This window comes from Anomaloglossus baeobatrachus, chromosome 2, assembly GCF_048569485.1.
Source record: "Anomaloglossus baeobatrachus isolate aAnoBae1 chromosome 2, aAnoBae1.hap1, whole genome shotgun sequence".
In the NCBI taxonomy this organism is placed as follows: domain Eukaryota; kingdom Metazoa; phylum Chordata; class Amphibia; order Anura; family Aromobatidae; genus Anomaloglossus; species Anomaloglossus baeobatrachus.
In genome coordinates this window covers 254,217,399-254,236,012 of record NC_134354.1, presented here as the reverse complement: position 1 = coordinate 254,236,012, position 18,614 = coordinate 254,217,399, and the positions used below count along the sequence as shown (strand labels likewise).

The 18,614-nt window shown below is 47.1% G+C and overlaps 1 protein-coding gene across 1 annotated transcript in view; it reads left to right on the top strand.

Annotated features, from left to right (window-relative positions):
* The window catches only part of GNAI3 (G protein subunit alpha i3), a 117,850-nt gene that overhangs the window by 83,864 nt on the left and 15,372 nt on the right, over positions 1 to 18,614 (top strand). Inside the window, exons 7-8 of the mRNA XM_075335753.1 lie at positions 5,363 to 5,516; positions 6,101 to 6,304. Of these exons, the coding sequence (XP_075191868.1) occupies positions 5,363 to 5,516; positions 6,101 to 6,291 (345 nt within the window). The 3' untranslated portion in view covers positions 6,292 to 6,304. The remainder of the gene's footprint in view (positions 1 to 5,362; positions 5,517 to 6,100; positions 6,305 to 18,614) is intronic.

Genomic DNA, 18,614 nt, shown 5'->3' with positions numbered 1-18,614 from the left:
CATATACTCGCCCACTAGCGGCTGTGATTGGTTGCAGTGAGACCGCTGTCACTCAGTGTGGGGGCGCGTTTGACTGCAACTAATCATAGGTGCCGGTGGGCGGGGGAAGCAGTGAATACGAGATGGAATAATGAGCGGCCGGCATTTTCAAATCAGGAACAGCAGCTGGAGCTTTGTGACAGCCGTGCAGCGCCGCATCGGTGAGTATGAGAGAGGGGGGGAGGGAGAGACCGAAAGACCTGCGTTTTGTTTGTTAAAAAAGCATGCAGAACGCAGCAAAATGCAGTGCAAGAACATTTCAGTTGCGTTTTGACACACCTCGTTGATTTCAATGAGTGGAAAATGCAACCAAAACGCACAAAAGAAGTGACATGCTGCTTTTTTTAAACGCATTGATTTTGTCAAATATTTGGCATCCAAAACGCTGCGTTTAAAAAAGCAACGTGCTCATGGAACTTGCCAACTTCTCATAAACTTTGCTGGGGAAGCAGAACGCATGCATTTATGCTGCTGATTTAAACGCTGCGTAAACACGGTGAAAAAAAACGCAACGTGCGCACATAGCCTAAGTCTGTTCCATTGGTAGTTCATGATATTCAGACCACTTAGTAAAGTCATAGACCACGGCAGGGGGGCTACTCGAGACGCTCGAGTGGCAGCCGGTTCCGGGGCTCGTGCAGCAGCCCGTCACCCACAACTCAATGAAGGGATTATTTACAGGGGAGAGTTTGTCAGTGACGCCACCCATGGGTTGCGGTGATTGTTGGTAACACCGCCGCTGCCTTTGTATGGGATGCCCGGGGCTGATGGAGCAGGGCAGCAGGATGGTATCCCCTCCATGGGTAGGGGAGGTGTAGTCCCGGTGCCCAGGTGTAGGTGGAGTGGAATGCTGGGGCGCAGTCGGCGGGGATGGACTGGGTGATACCGGTGTACTCGCTATTTGAATAAAGTCACACAGAGTCCAGGTAGTAAACCAAGTGCCGGATACTGGTAGCCTCCGGAGGGGTGTGCTCGGGTCCCGCACACCGGTAGACAGGACAGGGGCCCTTCCTCCTGCACTTTTGTGTTGTTGTCCTGTGTGTTGACTAGTCCGCATGAAACTGGGTAAGTCCGATCCCGGTGTCTTTGCTGTGGGAGCGGTCGCCCGCGAGGTCTGACGGTTGGGATGTTAGCAGGCACTTGCAGATGCCCGATCCTCCGCGTTGGGCTTCCGTCTTGCTCTATCTGCTAGTGGGACAAGACTTGGAATCTTGTCCCCTGCTGGTTGATTGGAAAGGTGCTTGAAGCTATCCTCGCCCTAGGGTCCAGGTACCCCGACTGTGCACGGCCTCCGGACCGGAATCCCGCTTTCGACACCGGCGGGCTACAACCCTGGATCTCTGTCGCCTGTGGCCCTTCTCTGCTGTCTGCCACCTAGTCAGCTCAGGTAGTCTGGTAGTCCGGGATCTACAACCCCCGACTACCACTTCACTCCTCTCGCTTCCACTGTCAGAACTAGACTAACTGTCTTGTCTCTGTGTTCCCTCCCCTAGACACCTCAGGACCCCTAGGTGGATGTCACCATCTGCCTGGCCCTGCCCACTGGTGTGTCCCTATTGTCCTGGGGGGGTGACTAGGCTTTTGTGGCTGGTGTTTGTACCTGTGTGAGGTTGTGTTGGTAGGACAAGGAGGAGGGAAGCCTGCATCTGGAAGATGGATGCAGTCATCTGTGACAACCTGATTTTGTCAGGGCATCACAGTTGCGCTCCTGGGTGCATGTCAGAGGAACATATGATAAGCATTTACCCAGAAAAAACCATGTCAAAACAACGTTATTACAAAGTATAATAATAAAACTATCTCTGAGAATCTACCTCCAGAGCTTATTTATATGAAAAGTGGCGTTACCAGTGTGAGACATGTAATAACTGACAGTCTTCTCTCTTGATCTACTTGTCTCTCACTAATAACTCCCCCTTATATTTAAAATAGGCGCTGAAGATAATTTCCAGGGAGATCTATATCCGGACCATTCAGATAAACATAGATTTCTCTGGAACCATTCATCAAATTGTGGATATCAATGTATCATTTTATTCCATTTTCTCTTAGCTAAATGGTCATAGAGACTCCTTATGTGTATGGAAGCCCCGTACAATTTATTGTGGGGGGAAATATCAATCTGACATGTCATGATTCAAACTGAAATCGCATGGTCTTCCAGTGATAAGCCGCTGCCAGCCAAATGAGTGGTCCTGTGTATCACAGCTGGCCATCTAATGTGTATGGTAGGCCTTAGTGATTTTTGATCCGCATAATGACACTACAGAGACCCTGCGCCTGACAGAGATCGTGGATATCAAAATCTTTGGTATCTGGATCATTTTGTAGTTTAGTTCCTGATTTGGACATGCACAATTACTGTATATATCTGCATTAAAGAAAGAAGCACAATATCAAAGGGAAGGTGTCATCAGGAAATGACTTTTGTGGTTAGCACCCCCTCCCCCATCACTGCCAATTTCTGTTTTTACACTTTTTTTCCTCCCTTTCTTTAAAGAGACACAACTTTATTTTTCCTTTTGACAATATCCATATGAGCGCTTTTTTGCAGTACAAGCTTTATTTTACCATATACACTACAGTTCAAAAGTTTGGGGTCACCAAGACAATTGTCTTTTCCATGAAAAATCATACTTTTATTTATCAAATGAGTTGCATAATGAATAGAGAATATAATCCAGACATTGACTAGGTTAGAAATAATGATTTTTACTTGAAATAATAATTTTCTCTTTCAAACTTTGCTTTCGTCACATGCTTCGTCACAGAATGCTCCTTTGCAGCAATTCCAGCTTTGCAGACCTTTGGCATTCTAGCTTTTAATTTGCTGAGGTAATCTGGAGATATTTCACCCCATGCTTCCAGAAGCCCCTCCCTCAAGTTTGATTGGCTTGATGGACACTTTTTGCGTAACATACGGTCAAGCTTCTCCCACAACAGCTCAATAGGTTTGAGATCTGGTGACTGCCCACTCCATTACAGATAGAATACCAGCTGCCTGCTTTTTCCCTAAATAGTTAATGCATAATTTGGAGGTGTGCTTTGGGTCATTGTCCTGTTGTAGAATGAAATTGGCTCTAATCAAGCGTTGTCCACAGGGTATGGCATGGCGTTGCAAAATGGAGTGATAGCCTTCCTTATTCAAAATCCCTTTTATATTGTACAAATATCCCACTTTACCAGCACCAAAGCACCCCCAGACCATGACATTACCTCCACCATGCTTGACAGATGGCTTCAGGCGCTCTTCCTGCATCTTTTCAGTTGTTCTGCATCTCACAAATGTTGTTCTGTGTGATCCAAACACCATAAACTTAGATTCGTCTGTCCATAACACTATTTTCCAATCTTCCTCTGTCCAATGTCTGTGTTCTTTTGCACATATTAATCTTTTCCTTTTCTTAGTCAGTCTCAGATATTGCTTTTTCTTTGCCACTCTGCCCTGAAGACCAGCATCCCGGAGTCGCCTCTTCACTGTGGACATTGACACTGGCGTTTTGCGGGTACTATTTAATAAAGCTGCCAATTGAGGACCTGTGAGGCGTTGATTTCTCAAACTAGAGACTAATATACTTGTCTTGTTGATCAGCTGTGCAGCGGGGCCTCCCACTTCTCTTTCTACTCTGGTTAGAGCCTGTTTGTGCTTTCCTCTGAAGGGAGTAGTACCTACCATTGTAGGAAATCTTCAGGTTCTTGACAATTTCTCGCATGGAATATTCTCCATTTCTAAGAACAAGATTAGACTGTTGCGTTTCACTTGAAAGTTCTCTTTTTATGGCCATTTTGAGAGTTTAATAGAACCAACAAATGTAATGCTCCAGATTCTCAACTAGCTCAAAGGAAGGTCAGTTTTATTGCTTCTCTAATCAGCAAAACTGTTTTCAGCTGTGCTAACATAGTTGCAAAGGGGTTTTCAAGGGATTTCTAAACATCCATTAGCCTTCTAACACAGCAAACACAATGTACCATTAGAACACTGGAGTGGTGGTTGTTGGAAATGGCCCTCTATACGCCTATGTAGATATTGCAATCAAAACTAGACGTATGCAGCTAGAATAGTCATTTACCACATTAACTATGTACGGATTGTATTTCTGTTTAATGGTAGCCTCATTGAAAAAAATGCTTTTCTTTCAAAAATAAGGAAATATCTAAGTGACTCCAAACTTTTGAACTGTAGTGTGTGTGTGTGTGTGTGTGTGTGTGTGTGTGTGTGTGTGTGTGTTTGTGTGTGTGTACAGATTTTATTTATATATATATATATATATATATATATATATATATATATATATATATATATATATAATATAAAAAAAATTTTTTGAGAAAAATCAGAACCGTTTCAGCTCTTACTTTGGCCAATGATCCTGATATTTAGACTCATTCTTCCTGTTCCATGCATATGATTTCCCATCTGTGATCACTTTTTACAGGCAGACATATAGCACTTTATACAGTTGAAGACAAAGGATCCACTGTTCACAATAGATAATGGTCAATAGCATTCGCGCTGCTACCAGCGGTAGCTGGAAATTCTCAAATCCTGTTGTAACTCAGAAGCTCTGCCACTTCTGTAGTGGCCACAGACAAGTACTGTAGATTTACTCCTATTCAGATAACAAGAGGTGGATCTGCAGTACCCAGCCACTCCATTATAGACGTGACTGAGCATCCGAGAACTTTTGGTACCAGTCGATAACAGCTGATCGGCTGGGGTGCCGTTTGTCACACCCCCATCCATCAGGCATTGAAGAACTGTCCTTTAGATAGACCAAGAATAAAAAGTCTTCATCCGGATAAGGGGAGTATTGTCAAGAACTTGCACATGGTCGGTTAAGTTGGTTATGATCGAGGTCCCCATCTCCGAAAGCCCAACCAATCACAAGAATGTGGGACCCAAGTCCTGCATTAGGCTGGCATGGTGGCCACGCATGCACACTGCTGCTCCCTTAAGTCCATGGGACAGACTGATCTGGATATGTACAATGCTCAGATTTATCTGTGCCGTAGATTTGTAGCAGAAACGTGCTTGCTAAAATGGGGATTTAGAACTTCTGTTTTACTGGAATACAAGCTATGACCAGACTTCAGCAGCCCATCACCTGCATAAGTAATATGTTGGGATTGTGAACCCCTTTAATGCTACATTCTAGTTGACATATAGTTTGAGTATTCCCAGATTTATGGGTGATTTATCCTTACTTTGTTTTATTTTGTCTATATTTCTTTTTGGCTATTCTTTTTCTGTCTTTAGCTATGCTGCAGTGCAGGACACGTGATCACTGCTAAAAAAAATTTGTATTCTTTTTATTCTCATCAGAATCGGATGCACGAGAGCATGAAGCTGTTTGATAGTATTTGCAACAACAAATGGTTTATTGACACCAGCATAATCCTCTTCCTCAACAAGAAGGACTTGTTTGAAGAGAAGATCAGCAGGAGCCCACTTACAATCTGCTACCCCGAATACTCAGGTACATGCTGCATGTGGCCCACGGCTGGATCAGCCACTAAGTTATATCAGATACCTAAATGATCATATATGGCGTGGGCTTTTCTATAGCAATCCCAAAAATCCTATAGAAAATCAGGAGTAACAGGTGAAAAAATAAACTACAAATCTTTATTGATAAGTGACACTATAGAGTAAAGAAGTCGATAAAAGGAGAATGTCAAACAAAGGTTAAACTGCACAGGGGCTTGCAATGAAGAATCAGCAAGCATATCGAATATATCAGCATGTTCCAACAACATCATGCACAAATAGCCACACTCAAGGTCAGATATATAGTCAATCAGTGTGACTACTGAGCCAAAAGGTCCAATAAGGTGGTGTGAACGAACTCAATATTAACACACTGGAAATGCTAAGAATACTTGGCCCTGTGACCAAAGGGTAAAAGAGGCCATTCTGAAAGATAAGTCCTAGTTAAAGTAAAAAGAAAGGCAAAAGAGCCTGTGTGGCAGCTAAAAGGAGCACCCCTGATGCGTTTAGCTGAGGGATCTAGTTTTTATACCCCTGCCTATAATTCTCTTCAATTTTATGTTCATTTTCCAGGCTCTAGTACATATGAAGAGGCAGCTGCCTATATTCAGTGCCAGTTTGAGGACCTAAACAGAAGAAAAGACACAAAAGAGATTTACACACATTTCACATGTGCGACAGACACAAAGAATGTGCAGTTTGTGTTTGATGCAGTGACGGATGTTATCATAAAAAGCAATCTTGTGGAGTGTGGCCTTTACTAACCTGGAAGTACAAGTAAGTACCTACCACTTCTGCAGTTTGGATGATGCCTATTGCAACACCCTGAAATGTATCTGACAAAGAGCTTGTGTGTGTGTCTGTGTACGTACGTGTACACAGTGTGCAGAATTATTGGGCAAATGAGTATTTTGATCACATGATGATTTGTATACATGTTGTCCTACTCCAAGCTGTAAAGGCTTGAGAGCCAACTACCAATTAAGTAAATCAGGTGATGTGCATTTCTGTAATGAGGAGGGGTGTGGTGTAATGACATCAACACCCTATATAAGGTGTGCTTAATTATTAGGCAACTTCCTTTTCTTTGGCAAAATGGGTCAGAAGAGAGATTTGAGGGGCTCTGAAAAGTCCAAAATAGTGAGATGTCTTGCAGAGGGATGCAGCAGTCTTGAAATTGCCAAACTTTTGAAGCGTGATCACCGAACAATCAAGCGTTTCATAGCAAATAGCCAACAGGGTCGCAAGAAGCGTGTTGGGGAAAAAAAGGCACAAAATAACTGCCCATGAATTGAGGAAAATAAAGCGTGAAGCTGCCAAGATGCCATTTGCCACCAGTTTGTCCACGTTTCAGAGCTGCAACGTTACTGGAGTATCAAAAAGCACAAAGTGTGCCATACTCAGGGACATGGCCAAGGTAAGGAAGCCTGAAAGACGACCACCTTTGAACAAGAACATAAGATAAAACGTCAAGACTGGGCCAAGAAATATCTTAAGACTAATTTTTCAAATGTTTTATGAACTGATGAAATGAGAGTGACTCTTGATGGGCCGGATGGATGGGCCAGAGGCTTGATCAGGAAAGGGCAGAGAGCTCCACTCAGACTCAGATGCCAGCAAGGTGGAGGTGTGCTACTGATATGGGCTGGTATCATCAAAGCTGACCTTGTGGGACCTTTTCGGGTTGAGGATGGAGTGAAGCTCAACTCATAGACCTACTGCCAGTTTCTGGAAGACAACTTCTTCAAGCAGTGGTACAGGAAGAAGTCGGTATCGTTCAAGAAAAACATGATTTTCATGCAGGACCATGCTCCATCACATGCATCCAACTACTCCACAGTGTGGCTGGCCAGTAAAAGTCTAAAAGATGAAAAAATAATGACCTGGCCCCCTTGTTCACCTGATTTGAACCCCAAGAGAAAACCTGTGGTCCCTCATAAAAAGTGAGATCTACAGGGAGGGAAAACAGTACACCTCTCGGAACAGTGTCTGGGAGGCTGTGGTGGCTGCTGCACGCAATGTTAATCGTAAACAGATCAAGCAACTGACAGAATCTATGGATGGTAGGCTGCTGAGTGTCATCATAAAGAAAGGTGGCTATCTTGGTCACTAATTTTTGGGGGGTTTGTTTTTGCATGTCAGAAATGTTTATTTCTAAATTTTGTGCAGTTTTATATTGGTTTACCTGGTGAAAATAAACAAGTGAGATGGGAATATATTTGGTTTTTATTAAGTTGCCTAATATTTATGCACAGTAATAGTTACCTGCATGAACAGATATCCTCCTAAGATAGCCAAATCTAAAAAAATCCCCACTCCAACTTCCAAAAATATTAAGCTTTGATATTTATGACTCTTTTGGGTTGATTGAGAACAGAGTTGTTGATCAAGAATTAAAAAAATCCTCTAAAATACAACTTGCCTAATTCTGCACACAGTGTGTATATATACAGTGTGTGTGTGTGTGTGTGTGTGTGTGTGTGTGTGTGTGTGTGTGTGTGTGTGTGTGGATATAGATATATAGATAGATATAAAAATATTAAATATTTTTTTAACCAAACTCCAGAATGAAAGGGCCAATGCCCCCTTCTGTAGGTTGCTCCTTTTGACCATATTGATATAGAATGTATGTATTATAATATGCACAGATATTTGACTTTCAGGTAATCTTTTCAGGTGATCTTAATGTGACCTTTTCTAAACTTTTGAATACACATGTCCAACTATTTAATGTTTCAGTAATTCACTACGGCTGTTTAATATGTTTGATACACGAATCACCCAATAGATTTCAGGGTTCAATTAAAATGAGTATTTAGGCTGTGCCCACGTTGCAGCTGAAAAAAACGCAAATTTTTTATTGCGTTTGCATGTTTTTTTTTTATGAGTTTTTCCTTGCTTTTTGTGCTTATGGCTAGGGCTGAGCAGATCCGAACTGTAAAAGTCCGGATCTGCGTGGTTTCAAAGATTTCCAGATCCGGAATTCCGGGTGCACGATCCGGATCAAGCACTGGCGAAAATAATTGAAAAATAAAGAAAAAAAGGAATAAAACCGTTTCATACTTACCGGGCACACTGCTTCCGGGTCGCGCATTCACTTCCTGTACTGTGCATACCGTATGCACATAGCTTTCCGTATTTTCCCCGCCCACCGACCGTCCTCTCGTCTGTGATCGGTTGCAGGCAGACGCGCCCCCAACCTGTGACAGTATCTGACTGCCTGCACTCATCACAGCTCAGTCATGGTCTGCACAGCCAGCAGTCGTGCTCTATGGCCGCTGGCTGTGTTATGTAGCAGAGCTGAAGCGGAATGGGACCTTGTGGGAATTACACCGGACCTGCAGGGTGTTGGGGGTTAATAAAGAGGTGAAGAAGAATGTATTTTGTACTTAATTCCAAATATAGGATTTTTCTCTTTGTCTGTGTTTATTTACTTTCTTTTACAGGTTATTGTGATGCCGGTATCTCATAGACGCCTGTGCCATCACTAACCTAGGGTTTAGTGGCTGCTGTGTGCAGCTATTAAGCCCTTATTACCCCGATTGCCACCGCTCCAGGGCAATCGAGAATAGCATGTGGTTTCTTTTAGGCCGGAGTCACACTTGCGAGGGACTCCCGCGAGTCTGATATCACAGAACAGATGCGCACACTTCTGACAGGAGCGTGCATGTGTCTCTAGGTGCATGCACGCACATGTTCAGAGAGCGGTAGGCTGCGCCGGGTGCTGTCATGCCAGACTTGCACAAGTCTGAGATCGCAGCACAGCCGCACACACTTCTGACAGGAACATGCATGTGTTTCTGAAAACACATGCACGTTCACCATACTGACCCGCAGACACTTGCACTGATTTCCCCGCCCACCTGCCGTCCTGCTGCCTGTGATTGGCTGCAGTCATATTATTGAATTGCAGGCATAATATTGAATTGTCGGCTCCGGAAGGGAAAAGCATGACCTGGAGTGTGCCACCATGACACAGCCTCAGGTGAGTACACCGCACACGCTCCTACCCCCCTATCCCTTCCACCACCGTTTTTAATCTCCGTATTCTGGCACCCATAGACTTATATGGGCACCGGAATCTGGAGCAGATCCGGATTATGTTTTTTTTAATCAGTGATCCCGGATTTTGTCGGATTCGATCAACTCTACTCATGGCGACCGCGGAGGCTCAGGTATTGTACTTCCGCGATCGCCACCGGGTCTCTGGCTCATGTTACAGCCGGGACCTGGCTCTCACTGCCCGGAGCGGTCCCTGCGCCACTCCCGGCAGTTTAACCCCCCTGAATGCTGTGATCAGTGCGATCGTAGGTCAGGGAGAGGAATCGCTTACCTCTCCCTGGCGATTGGGGCCCTGTAATGCAATCTCAGGGACCCGATCGCTCCCATAGTAACCATGACAACTCCGGGTTACTGAACTACGGAGAGCCTCGTACATCATGCTGTATGCACAGTGTATGAGGCAAAGTGCTTCAATATAATCCCCTTTAGTGATAACGCAAAACAAGGGATTATAAAAATGCAGGAAAAAAAACAAAATCGCAGAAAGAATTAACCCCTTCACCCCCGGCCACTAAAACACCCTTGTGACTGGGCCATTTTTTGCAATTCTGACCAGTGTCACTTTGACAAGTTATAATTCTGGAATGCTTCAATGGATCCTGGTGATTCTGACATTGTTTTTTCGTGACGCATTGTACTTCATGACAGTGGTAAATATAGGACGATATTTTTTGTGTTTTTGTGAAAATTTGGGATTTTTGGTAAATATTTTGAAAACTTTGCAATTTTCAAACTTTGACATTTTATGCCCATATAAATCCAGGAGTTTCAGTATCGCAAAGTTACTAAATGACATTTCTCACATGTCTACTTTACACCAGTGCAATTTTTAAAACAAATTTTCTTTGTCGCTCCTAATTGGGAGACCCAGACAATTGGGTGTATAGCTACTGCCTCCGGAGGCCACACAAAGTACTACACTTAAAAGTGTAAGGCCCCTCCCCTTCTGGCTATACACCCCCCCGTGGGATCACGGGCTCCCCAGTTTTATGCTTTGTGCGAAGGAGGCCAGACATCCACGCATAGCTCCACTGTTTAGTCAGCAGCAGCTGCTGACTATGTCGGATGGAAGAAAAGAGGGCCCATACTAGGGCCCCCAGCATGCTCCCTTCTCACCCCACTTTCTGTCGGCGGTGTTTGTTAAGGTTGAGGTACCCATTGCGGGTACGGAGGCTGGAGCCCACATGCTGATTCCTTCCCCATCCCCATTTGGGCTCTGGGTGAAGTGGGACTTTACCGGTCTCCGGGCACTGAGGCCGTGCTCCATCCACAGCCCCTGGAGGATCTGCTGGATACGGAGCGGAGTTTTCTCAGGGACAGGACCCTGCTCCATCAAGGTACTCCGTGTCCCCGTGCTTATCGCACGCACACTGCAGCATTGCTGGGTGTGTTAGTGCGCCGGGGTAAACAGCGCTGCTGCGCTGGTGCCGTTACTCACTACAGCTCTGCTGAGTGAGGTGACTTTGTACGATCGGCCGATCCGGCCGCTGGGGTCAGTGTTTACTGGTCGCGGCTGGGATTTGTGGTGCGCCGGGGACTTCCGCGCTGGCCGTGCATATATGACGGCCGCGCTAGATTACTACAGTCCCCGGCTTTTGCGGCCTAGTTCGTATCGTTCCCGCCCCCGGACCTGCCAGTCAGGAGGAGGGCGGGACGCTGTACAGTCCAGCAGCGTTAAGAGCTGGAGTCTGTTTTACATACTCCAGCCCTCACACTAGGCACAGGGGGACGCAGCTTCCCGCTCTTTTGTTTGGGACGCCCACGGTCCGCCCCTCTTCACAGGACGCCGGCAGCCATTCCTGCCTGCACGCTGAACTGCGGAGGGGAGGCTGGGAGACCCAGACAAGGGATTCTACGATCTCACACCCGCTTTTCAGCGGGCGGTAAGCAGCCCTCAAGGGCTCTCCCCCACTTGTGCCATAGTGTACTTTTGTATTTTGTGCTGGCAATACTTTGCACTGTACAGTCGCTGGTGGTTTTCTGCTATATACCCTCCTTAGATTTCTCAAGGAGATAACAGCATGTCGTCCGCAAAAAGCAAAAGTGCCAAGGCACGGACTTTATATGCTGCTTGTACCGCATGTGGGGCTACTCTACCGGCAGGTTCCACTGACCCCCATTGTGTGCAGTGCTCGGCCCCTGTGGCAATTGCTCAGCCGGGGCCGCTGCTAGAGGTGACCCAGGGAGAACCACCTGTAAATGCTGTCCAGGTGACAGGGACGGAGTTTGCAGCTTTTGCTGACAAATTGTCTATGACTATGTCTAAAATTCTTGAAACATTGCAGTCTAGACCAGTAACTCAGACCATGGGCACTGTTAATCCATTGCCCCCTGGTCCCCCTCAGCTGGACCACTTCCTAGCTCCGGGGGTGTCATATGCACCCCAGGGTGACGGCTCTGACTCGGACGACAGTCCCAGACAACCTAAGCGGGCTCGCTATGAGCGACCCTCAACTTCATCACACTGGTCAGGGTCCCAGCGGGACGACTCTCTGTGTGATGAGGCGGATGTAACTGATCAGGAGTCTGATGCTGGGGCCGCTCTCAATCTAGATACCCCGGATGGTGACGCCATAGTGAATGATCTTATAGCGTCCATCAATAGGATGTTAGACATTTCTCCACCAGCTCCTCTTGCGGAGGAGGCAGCTTCACAGCAGGAGAAATTCCATTTCAGGTATCCCAAGCGTAAATTAAGCACGTTTCTGGACCACTCTGACTTTAGAGACGCAATCCAGAAACACCACGCTTATCCAGATAAGCGTTTTTCCAAACGGCTTAAAGATGCACGCTATCCTTTTCCCCCTGACGTGGTCAAGGGCTGGACACAGTGTCCCAAGGTGGACCCTCCAATCTCCAGGCTTGCAGCCAGATCTCTAGTTGCAGTGGAAGATGGGGCGGCACTTAAAGATGCCACTGACAGACAGATGGAGCTCTGGTTAAAATCCATCTATGAAGCTATTGGAGCGTCGTTGGCGCCAGCATTCGCAGCCGTATGGGCACTCCAAGCTATTTCAGCTGGGCTTACACAGGTCGACACGGTCACACGTACATCTGCTCCGCAGGTGGCACCCTTGACCTCTCAAATGTCTGCATTCGCGTCTTACGCGATTAATGCTGTTCTAGACTCTACGAGCCGTACGGCGGTGGCGTCAGCCAACTCTGTGGTTTTACGCAGAGCCCTGTGGTTGAGAGAATGGAAGGCAGATTCTTCTTCCAAGAAGTGCTTAACCAGTTTGCCTTTTTCTCGTGACCGATTGTTTGGTGAGCGTTTGGATGAAATCATTAAACACTCCAAGGGTAAGGATTCATCCTTACCTCAGCCCAGACAAAACAAACCTCAACAGAGGAGGGGACAGTCTGGTTTTCGGTCCTTTCGAGGCTCAGGCAGGTCCCAATTCTACTCGTCCAAAAGGACTCAGAAGGATCAGAGGGGCTCAGATTCTTGGCGGACTCAATCACGCCCAAAAAAGCCAGCCGGAAGAACCGTTAACAAGACGGCTTCCTCATGACTCTCAGCCTCCTCTCTCCGCATCCTCGGTCGGTGGCAGGCTCTCCCGCTTTGGCGACATTTGGTTGTCACAGGTCAAAGACCGTTGGGTGAGAGACATTCTGTCTCACGGGTACAGGATAGAGTTCTGCTCTCGTCCTCCAACTCGCTTCTTCAGAACTTCCCCACCGCCCGACCGAGCCGATGCTCTGCTGCAAGCGGTGTCCGCTCTAAAGGCGGAAGGAGTGGTGACTTCTGTTCCTCTTCAGGAACAAGGTCACGGTTTTTACTCCAATTTGTTTGTGGTGCCAAAGAAAGACGGGTCGTTCCGTCCCGTCCTGGATCTAAAGCTGCTCAACAAACACGTAAAAACCAGGAGGTTCAGGATGGAATCTCTCCGCTCCGTTATCGCCTCAATGTCTCAAGGAGATTTCCTAGCATCAATAGACATCAAGGATGCTTATCTCCACGTGCCAATTGCGCCAGAGCATCAGCGTTTTCTACGCTTCGTTATAGGAAGCGAACACCTGCAGTTCGTAGCTCTTCCTTTCGGGCTGGCGACAGCCCCTCGGGTCTTCACCAAGGTCATGGCAGCAGTAGTAGCAGTCCTGCACTCGCAAGGTCACTCCGTGATCCCGTATTTGGACGATCTACTTATCAAGGCACCCTCTCAAGAGGCATGCCAACACAGCCTGAACGTGGCACTGAAGACTCTCCAGAGTTTCGGGTGGATTATCAACTTTTCAAAGTCAAATCTAACCCCGACCCAATCACTAACATATCTTGGCATGGAGTTTCATACTCTCTCAGCGATAGTGAAACTTCCACTGGACAAACAGTGCTCGCTACAGATAGGGGTGCAATCTCTCCTTCAGGGCCAGTCGCACCCCTTGAGGCGCCTCATGCACTTCCTAGGGAAGATGGTAGCAGCAATGGAAGCAGTTCCTTTTGCGCAGTTTCATCTGCGTCCACTACAATGGGACATTCTCCGCCAATGGGACGGGAAGTCGACGTCCCTCGACAGGGAGGTCTCCCTCTCTCAGGCAGCCAAGGAATCTCTCCGGTGGTGGCTTCTTCCCACCTCATTGTCAAAAGGAAAGTCGTTCCTACCCCCATCCTGGGCGGTGGTCACGACAGATGCGAGTCTATCAGGGTGGGGAGCAGTGTTTCTCCACCACAGGGCTCAGGGTACGTGGACTCGGAAAGAGTCCACCCTTCAGATCAATGTTCTGGAGATCAGAGCAGTCTATCTTGCCCTACAAGCCTTCCAACAGTGGCTGGAAGGCAAGCAGATCCGAATTCAGTCGGACAACTCCACAGCGGTGGCATACATCAACCACCAAGGGGGAACACGCAGTCGGCAAGCCTTCCAGGAAGTCCGGCGGATTCTGACGTGGGTGGAAGACACGGCATCCACCATATCCGCCGTTCACATCCCAGGCGTAGAAAACTGGGAAGCAGACTTTCTCAGTCGCCAGGGCATGGACGCAGGGGAATGGTCCCTTCACCCGGACGTGTTTCAGGAGATCTGTCGCCGCTGGGGGATGCCGGACGTCGACCTGATGGCGTCACGGCACAACAACAAGGTCCCGGTTTTCATGGCACGGTCTCACGATCACCGAGCTCTGGCGGCAGACGCCTTAGTTCAAGATTGGTCGCAGTTCCGACTACCGTATGTGTTCCCACCTCTGGCATTGTTGCCCAGAGTGCTCCGCAAACTCAGGTCCGACTGCCGCCGCGCCATTCTCGTCGCTCCAGACTGGCCAAGGAGGTCGTGGTACCCGGATCTGTGGCACCTCACGGTAGGCCATCCGTGGGCACTACCAGACCGTCCAGACTTGCTGTCTCAAGGGCCGTTTTTCCATCTGAATTCTGCGGCCCTGAACCTGACTGTGTGGCCATTGAGTCCTGGATCCTAGCGGCCTCAGGTTTATCTCATGAAGTGGTTGCCACCATGAGACAGGCTAGGAAACCATCCTCCGCCAAGATCTACCACAGGACGTGGAGGATATTCCTATCTTGGTGCTCGGCTCAGGGAGTTTCTCCCTGGCCTTTTGCATTGCCTACTTTTCTTTCCTTCCTGCAGTCTGGGTTGGAAAAAGGTTTGTCGCTTGGCTCCCTTAAGGGTCAAGTCTCCGCGCTATCCGTATTTTTTCAGAAACGCCTGGCGCGACTTCCTCAGGTACGCACGTTCCTGCAAGGGGTTTGTCATATCGTCCCCCCTTACAAGCAGCCATTGGAGCCCTGGGACCTGAACAAGGTTCTAATTGCTCTCCAAAAGCCGCCTTTCGAGCCTATGAAGGAGGTTTCCCTTTCTCATCTTTCACAGAAAGTGGCCTTTCTAGTGGCGGTCACGTCTCTTCGGAGAGTGTCCGAGCTGGCGGCGTTATCATGCAGATCTCCATTCCTGGTGTTTCACCAGGACAAGGTAGTTCTGCGTCCAATTCCAGAATTTCTTCCCAAGGTGGTATCTTCCTTTCATCTCAATCAAGATATCACTTTACCGTCTTTGTGTCCGCATCCAGTTCACCAATTTGAAAAAGGTTTGCATTTATTGGATCTGGTGAGAGCACTCAGGATCTACATTTCCCGCACGGCGCCTCTGCGCCGCTCGGATGCACTCTTTGTCCTTGTCGCTGGTCAGCGTAAAGGGTCGCAAGCTTCCAAATCCACCCTTGCGCGTTGGATCAAGGAACCAATTCTTCACACCTACCGTTCTGCTGGGCTTCCGATTCCATCAGGACTGAAAGCCCATTCTACCAGAGCCGTGGGTGCGTCCTGGGCATTACGGCACCAGGCTACGGCTCAGCAGGTGTGCCAGGCGGCTACCTGGTCGAGTCTGCACACTTTTACCAAGCATTATCAGGTGCATACCTACGCTTCGGCGGATGCCGGCCTAGGTAGACAAGTCCTTCAGGCGGCGGTGGCTCACCTGTAGGAAAGGGCTGTTTGACGGCCCTATCACGAGGTATTCTTTTACCCACCCAGGGACTGCTTTTGGACGTCCCAATTGTCTGGGTCTCCCAATTAGGAGCGACAAAGAAGAAGGGAATTTTGTTTACTTACCGTAAATTCCTTTTCTTCTAGCTCCAATTGGGAGACCCAGCACCCGCCCTGTTTTTCTTAGGAAATTTGTTTTTTTTCGGGTGCACATGTTGTTCATGTTGAACAGTTCAGTTCTCCGAGGTTGTTTCTCGGGTTGAATTTGTATTTAAAACAGTTATTGGCTTTCCTCCTTCTTGCTTTTGCACTAAAACTGAGGAGCCCGTGATCCCACGGGGGGGTGTATAGCCAGAAGGGGAGGGGCCTTACACTTTTAAGTGTAGTACTTTGTGTGGCCTCCGGAGGCAGTAGCTATACACCCAATTGTCTGGGTCTCCCAATTGGAGCTAGAAGAAAAGGAATTTACGGTAAGTAAACAAAATTCCCTTCTTTTTTTTTGTTAGAAAGGTTCAAAGTTCATCAGCACTTGCACATTTTTCCAACAAAATTTGCAAGATCATTTTTTTTTAGGGTCCACGTCACTTTTGAAGTGACTTTGAGAGGCCTAGGTAACAGAAAATACCCAAAAGTGACACCATTCTAAAAACTACAAAAATATTTTTTTTTCAGCCAGCTTACCGGTACTCCCCGATGTGTGGAATCCTTCATATGATCTGGAAACAGAGTCCGCAAAGGGAGCAGGGCAGGAGCCAGCCACGGAAATCAATATAGAAAAAATCATTCAAAACTCCAGCGAACAAATTCCAAGACTCAGTTGATACTCTTAAAAAAAAATTCTTGCGATGCAAATTTTATGAAATCCATTAAAAATAGATCCACACGTGGGGCAAAATTTCATATGAAATAGGAGCTGTAGTCTCTCGGACTACGCGTTTCGGCATGTGTTCGCCTTCTACATGGTCCCTCATTTTTAATGGAATTATTTAATAAAATTTGCATTGCAAGAATTTTTTTAAGAGCATCAACCGAGTCTTGGAATTTGTCCACTGGAGTTCTTTCTACATTCTAAAAACTGCACCCCTAACACTACTCAAAATTACATCCAAGAAGTTTATTAACCCTTTAGGTGCTTAACAGGAACAAAAGCAATTTGATAGTAAAAACTGAAAATTTTACTTTTGTACACAAAAATGGTACTTTAGCCATAAAACTTTGCATTTTCACAAGATATCAGGAAAAAACGCACCATAAAATTTAGTGTGCAATTTCTCCAACGTACGGAGATACCTCACATGTGGTGGAAATCAATTGTTTGGGCGCACGGCGGGGCTCGGAAGAGAATAGGAGTCATTTGAATTTTTGAAAGCAAAATTAGCTGAAATCATTAGCGGACGCAGTGTCATGTGTGGAGACCCCCTGAGGTGCCTAAACAGTGGAGCTCACCCACATGCGACCCCATTTTGGAAACTAGACCGCTCAGGGAATTTATCTAGTTGTCTAGTGAGCACTTTGAATCCCTGGGGGCTTCACAGAAGTTAACGTTGAGCCATGAAATTAAAAAAAAAAAATTTACTGCAAAATTGTTACTTCAACCATGTAGCTTTTTTTCACAAGGGAATCAGAAAAAAAATGCACCATAAAATGTATCGTGCAATTTCTCCTGAGTACGGAGATACCTCATATGCGGTGGAAATCAATTCTTTGGGTGCACAGCAGAGCTCAGAAGAGGAGTGCCATTTGACTTTTGAAATGCATGGATGCCGAAGCAGTGATGTGCGTCACTGATCAGCCACTGCAGGACACACACGGATGTGGTGCAAAAGCGATGGTGGATACAGATAAAAGAAAAAAAGTCGTGCCCAAAATTGAGCACAGATGCAGATTCGTGATGTGCATTCTGATCAGCGCTCGGCCGCTGCAGGACGCACACACAGATGAGGTACAAAAAGCGTCAGGGATACGGAGAAAAAAATAAATTATACTCACAGGAGTATTAGCAGGAGGATCACTGAACAGAGAAACTGCAGGAGTTATAGCAGGCAGAGAGATGGACAGCTTATTACAGGAGCAGGCAGTAAGAAAGACAGCTAAGTGAGGACCCAAGAAGGACCCAGCGATGGAGGCAGATGCGATCGGACGTCACACGCAGAAGACCTCGGACGAGCCGGTGGCTGTACTAGGGGACGTCTGAGGGGGACAGGAAAAGCCGAGGGAGGGATCGCACCGACCACAGGAGGAAAGAACACAGGGGGAGCGGATCGGCGGGCTGGGGGGGGGGGCAAATATGGGCAGGGTGGCAGATCGGGAGCGCGCAGAACAATACTTACAGCGGCAGCAAGATTAGGAAGCGACGTTCGGACAACAGCGGTGGCGTAGTACTAAAAGTACTATCAGGACACGGCGCAGACATGCTGGGGAAGGGCTCTCCAGGCCAAAACAAGCCTGGGGAGGACAGTCACCCCCAGGTCAGACCGCCCCCCCCCCTGCACGCTGATTGGAGCGATTGCGCGTCATAGCACGATCACTCCAATCAGTGCTGCAGGGGGTGGGGGTGCTGTGTTGTTTAATGTTCTCCAGCCTAGCCAGCTGCTG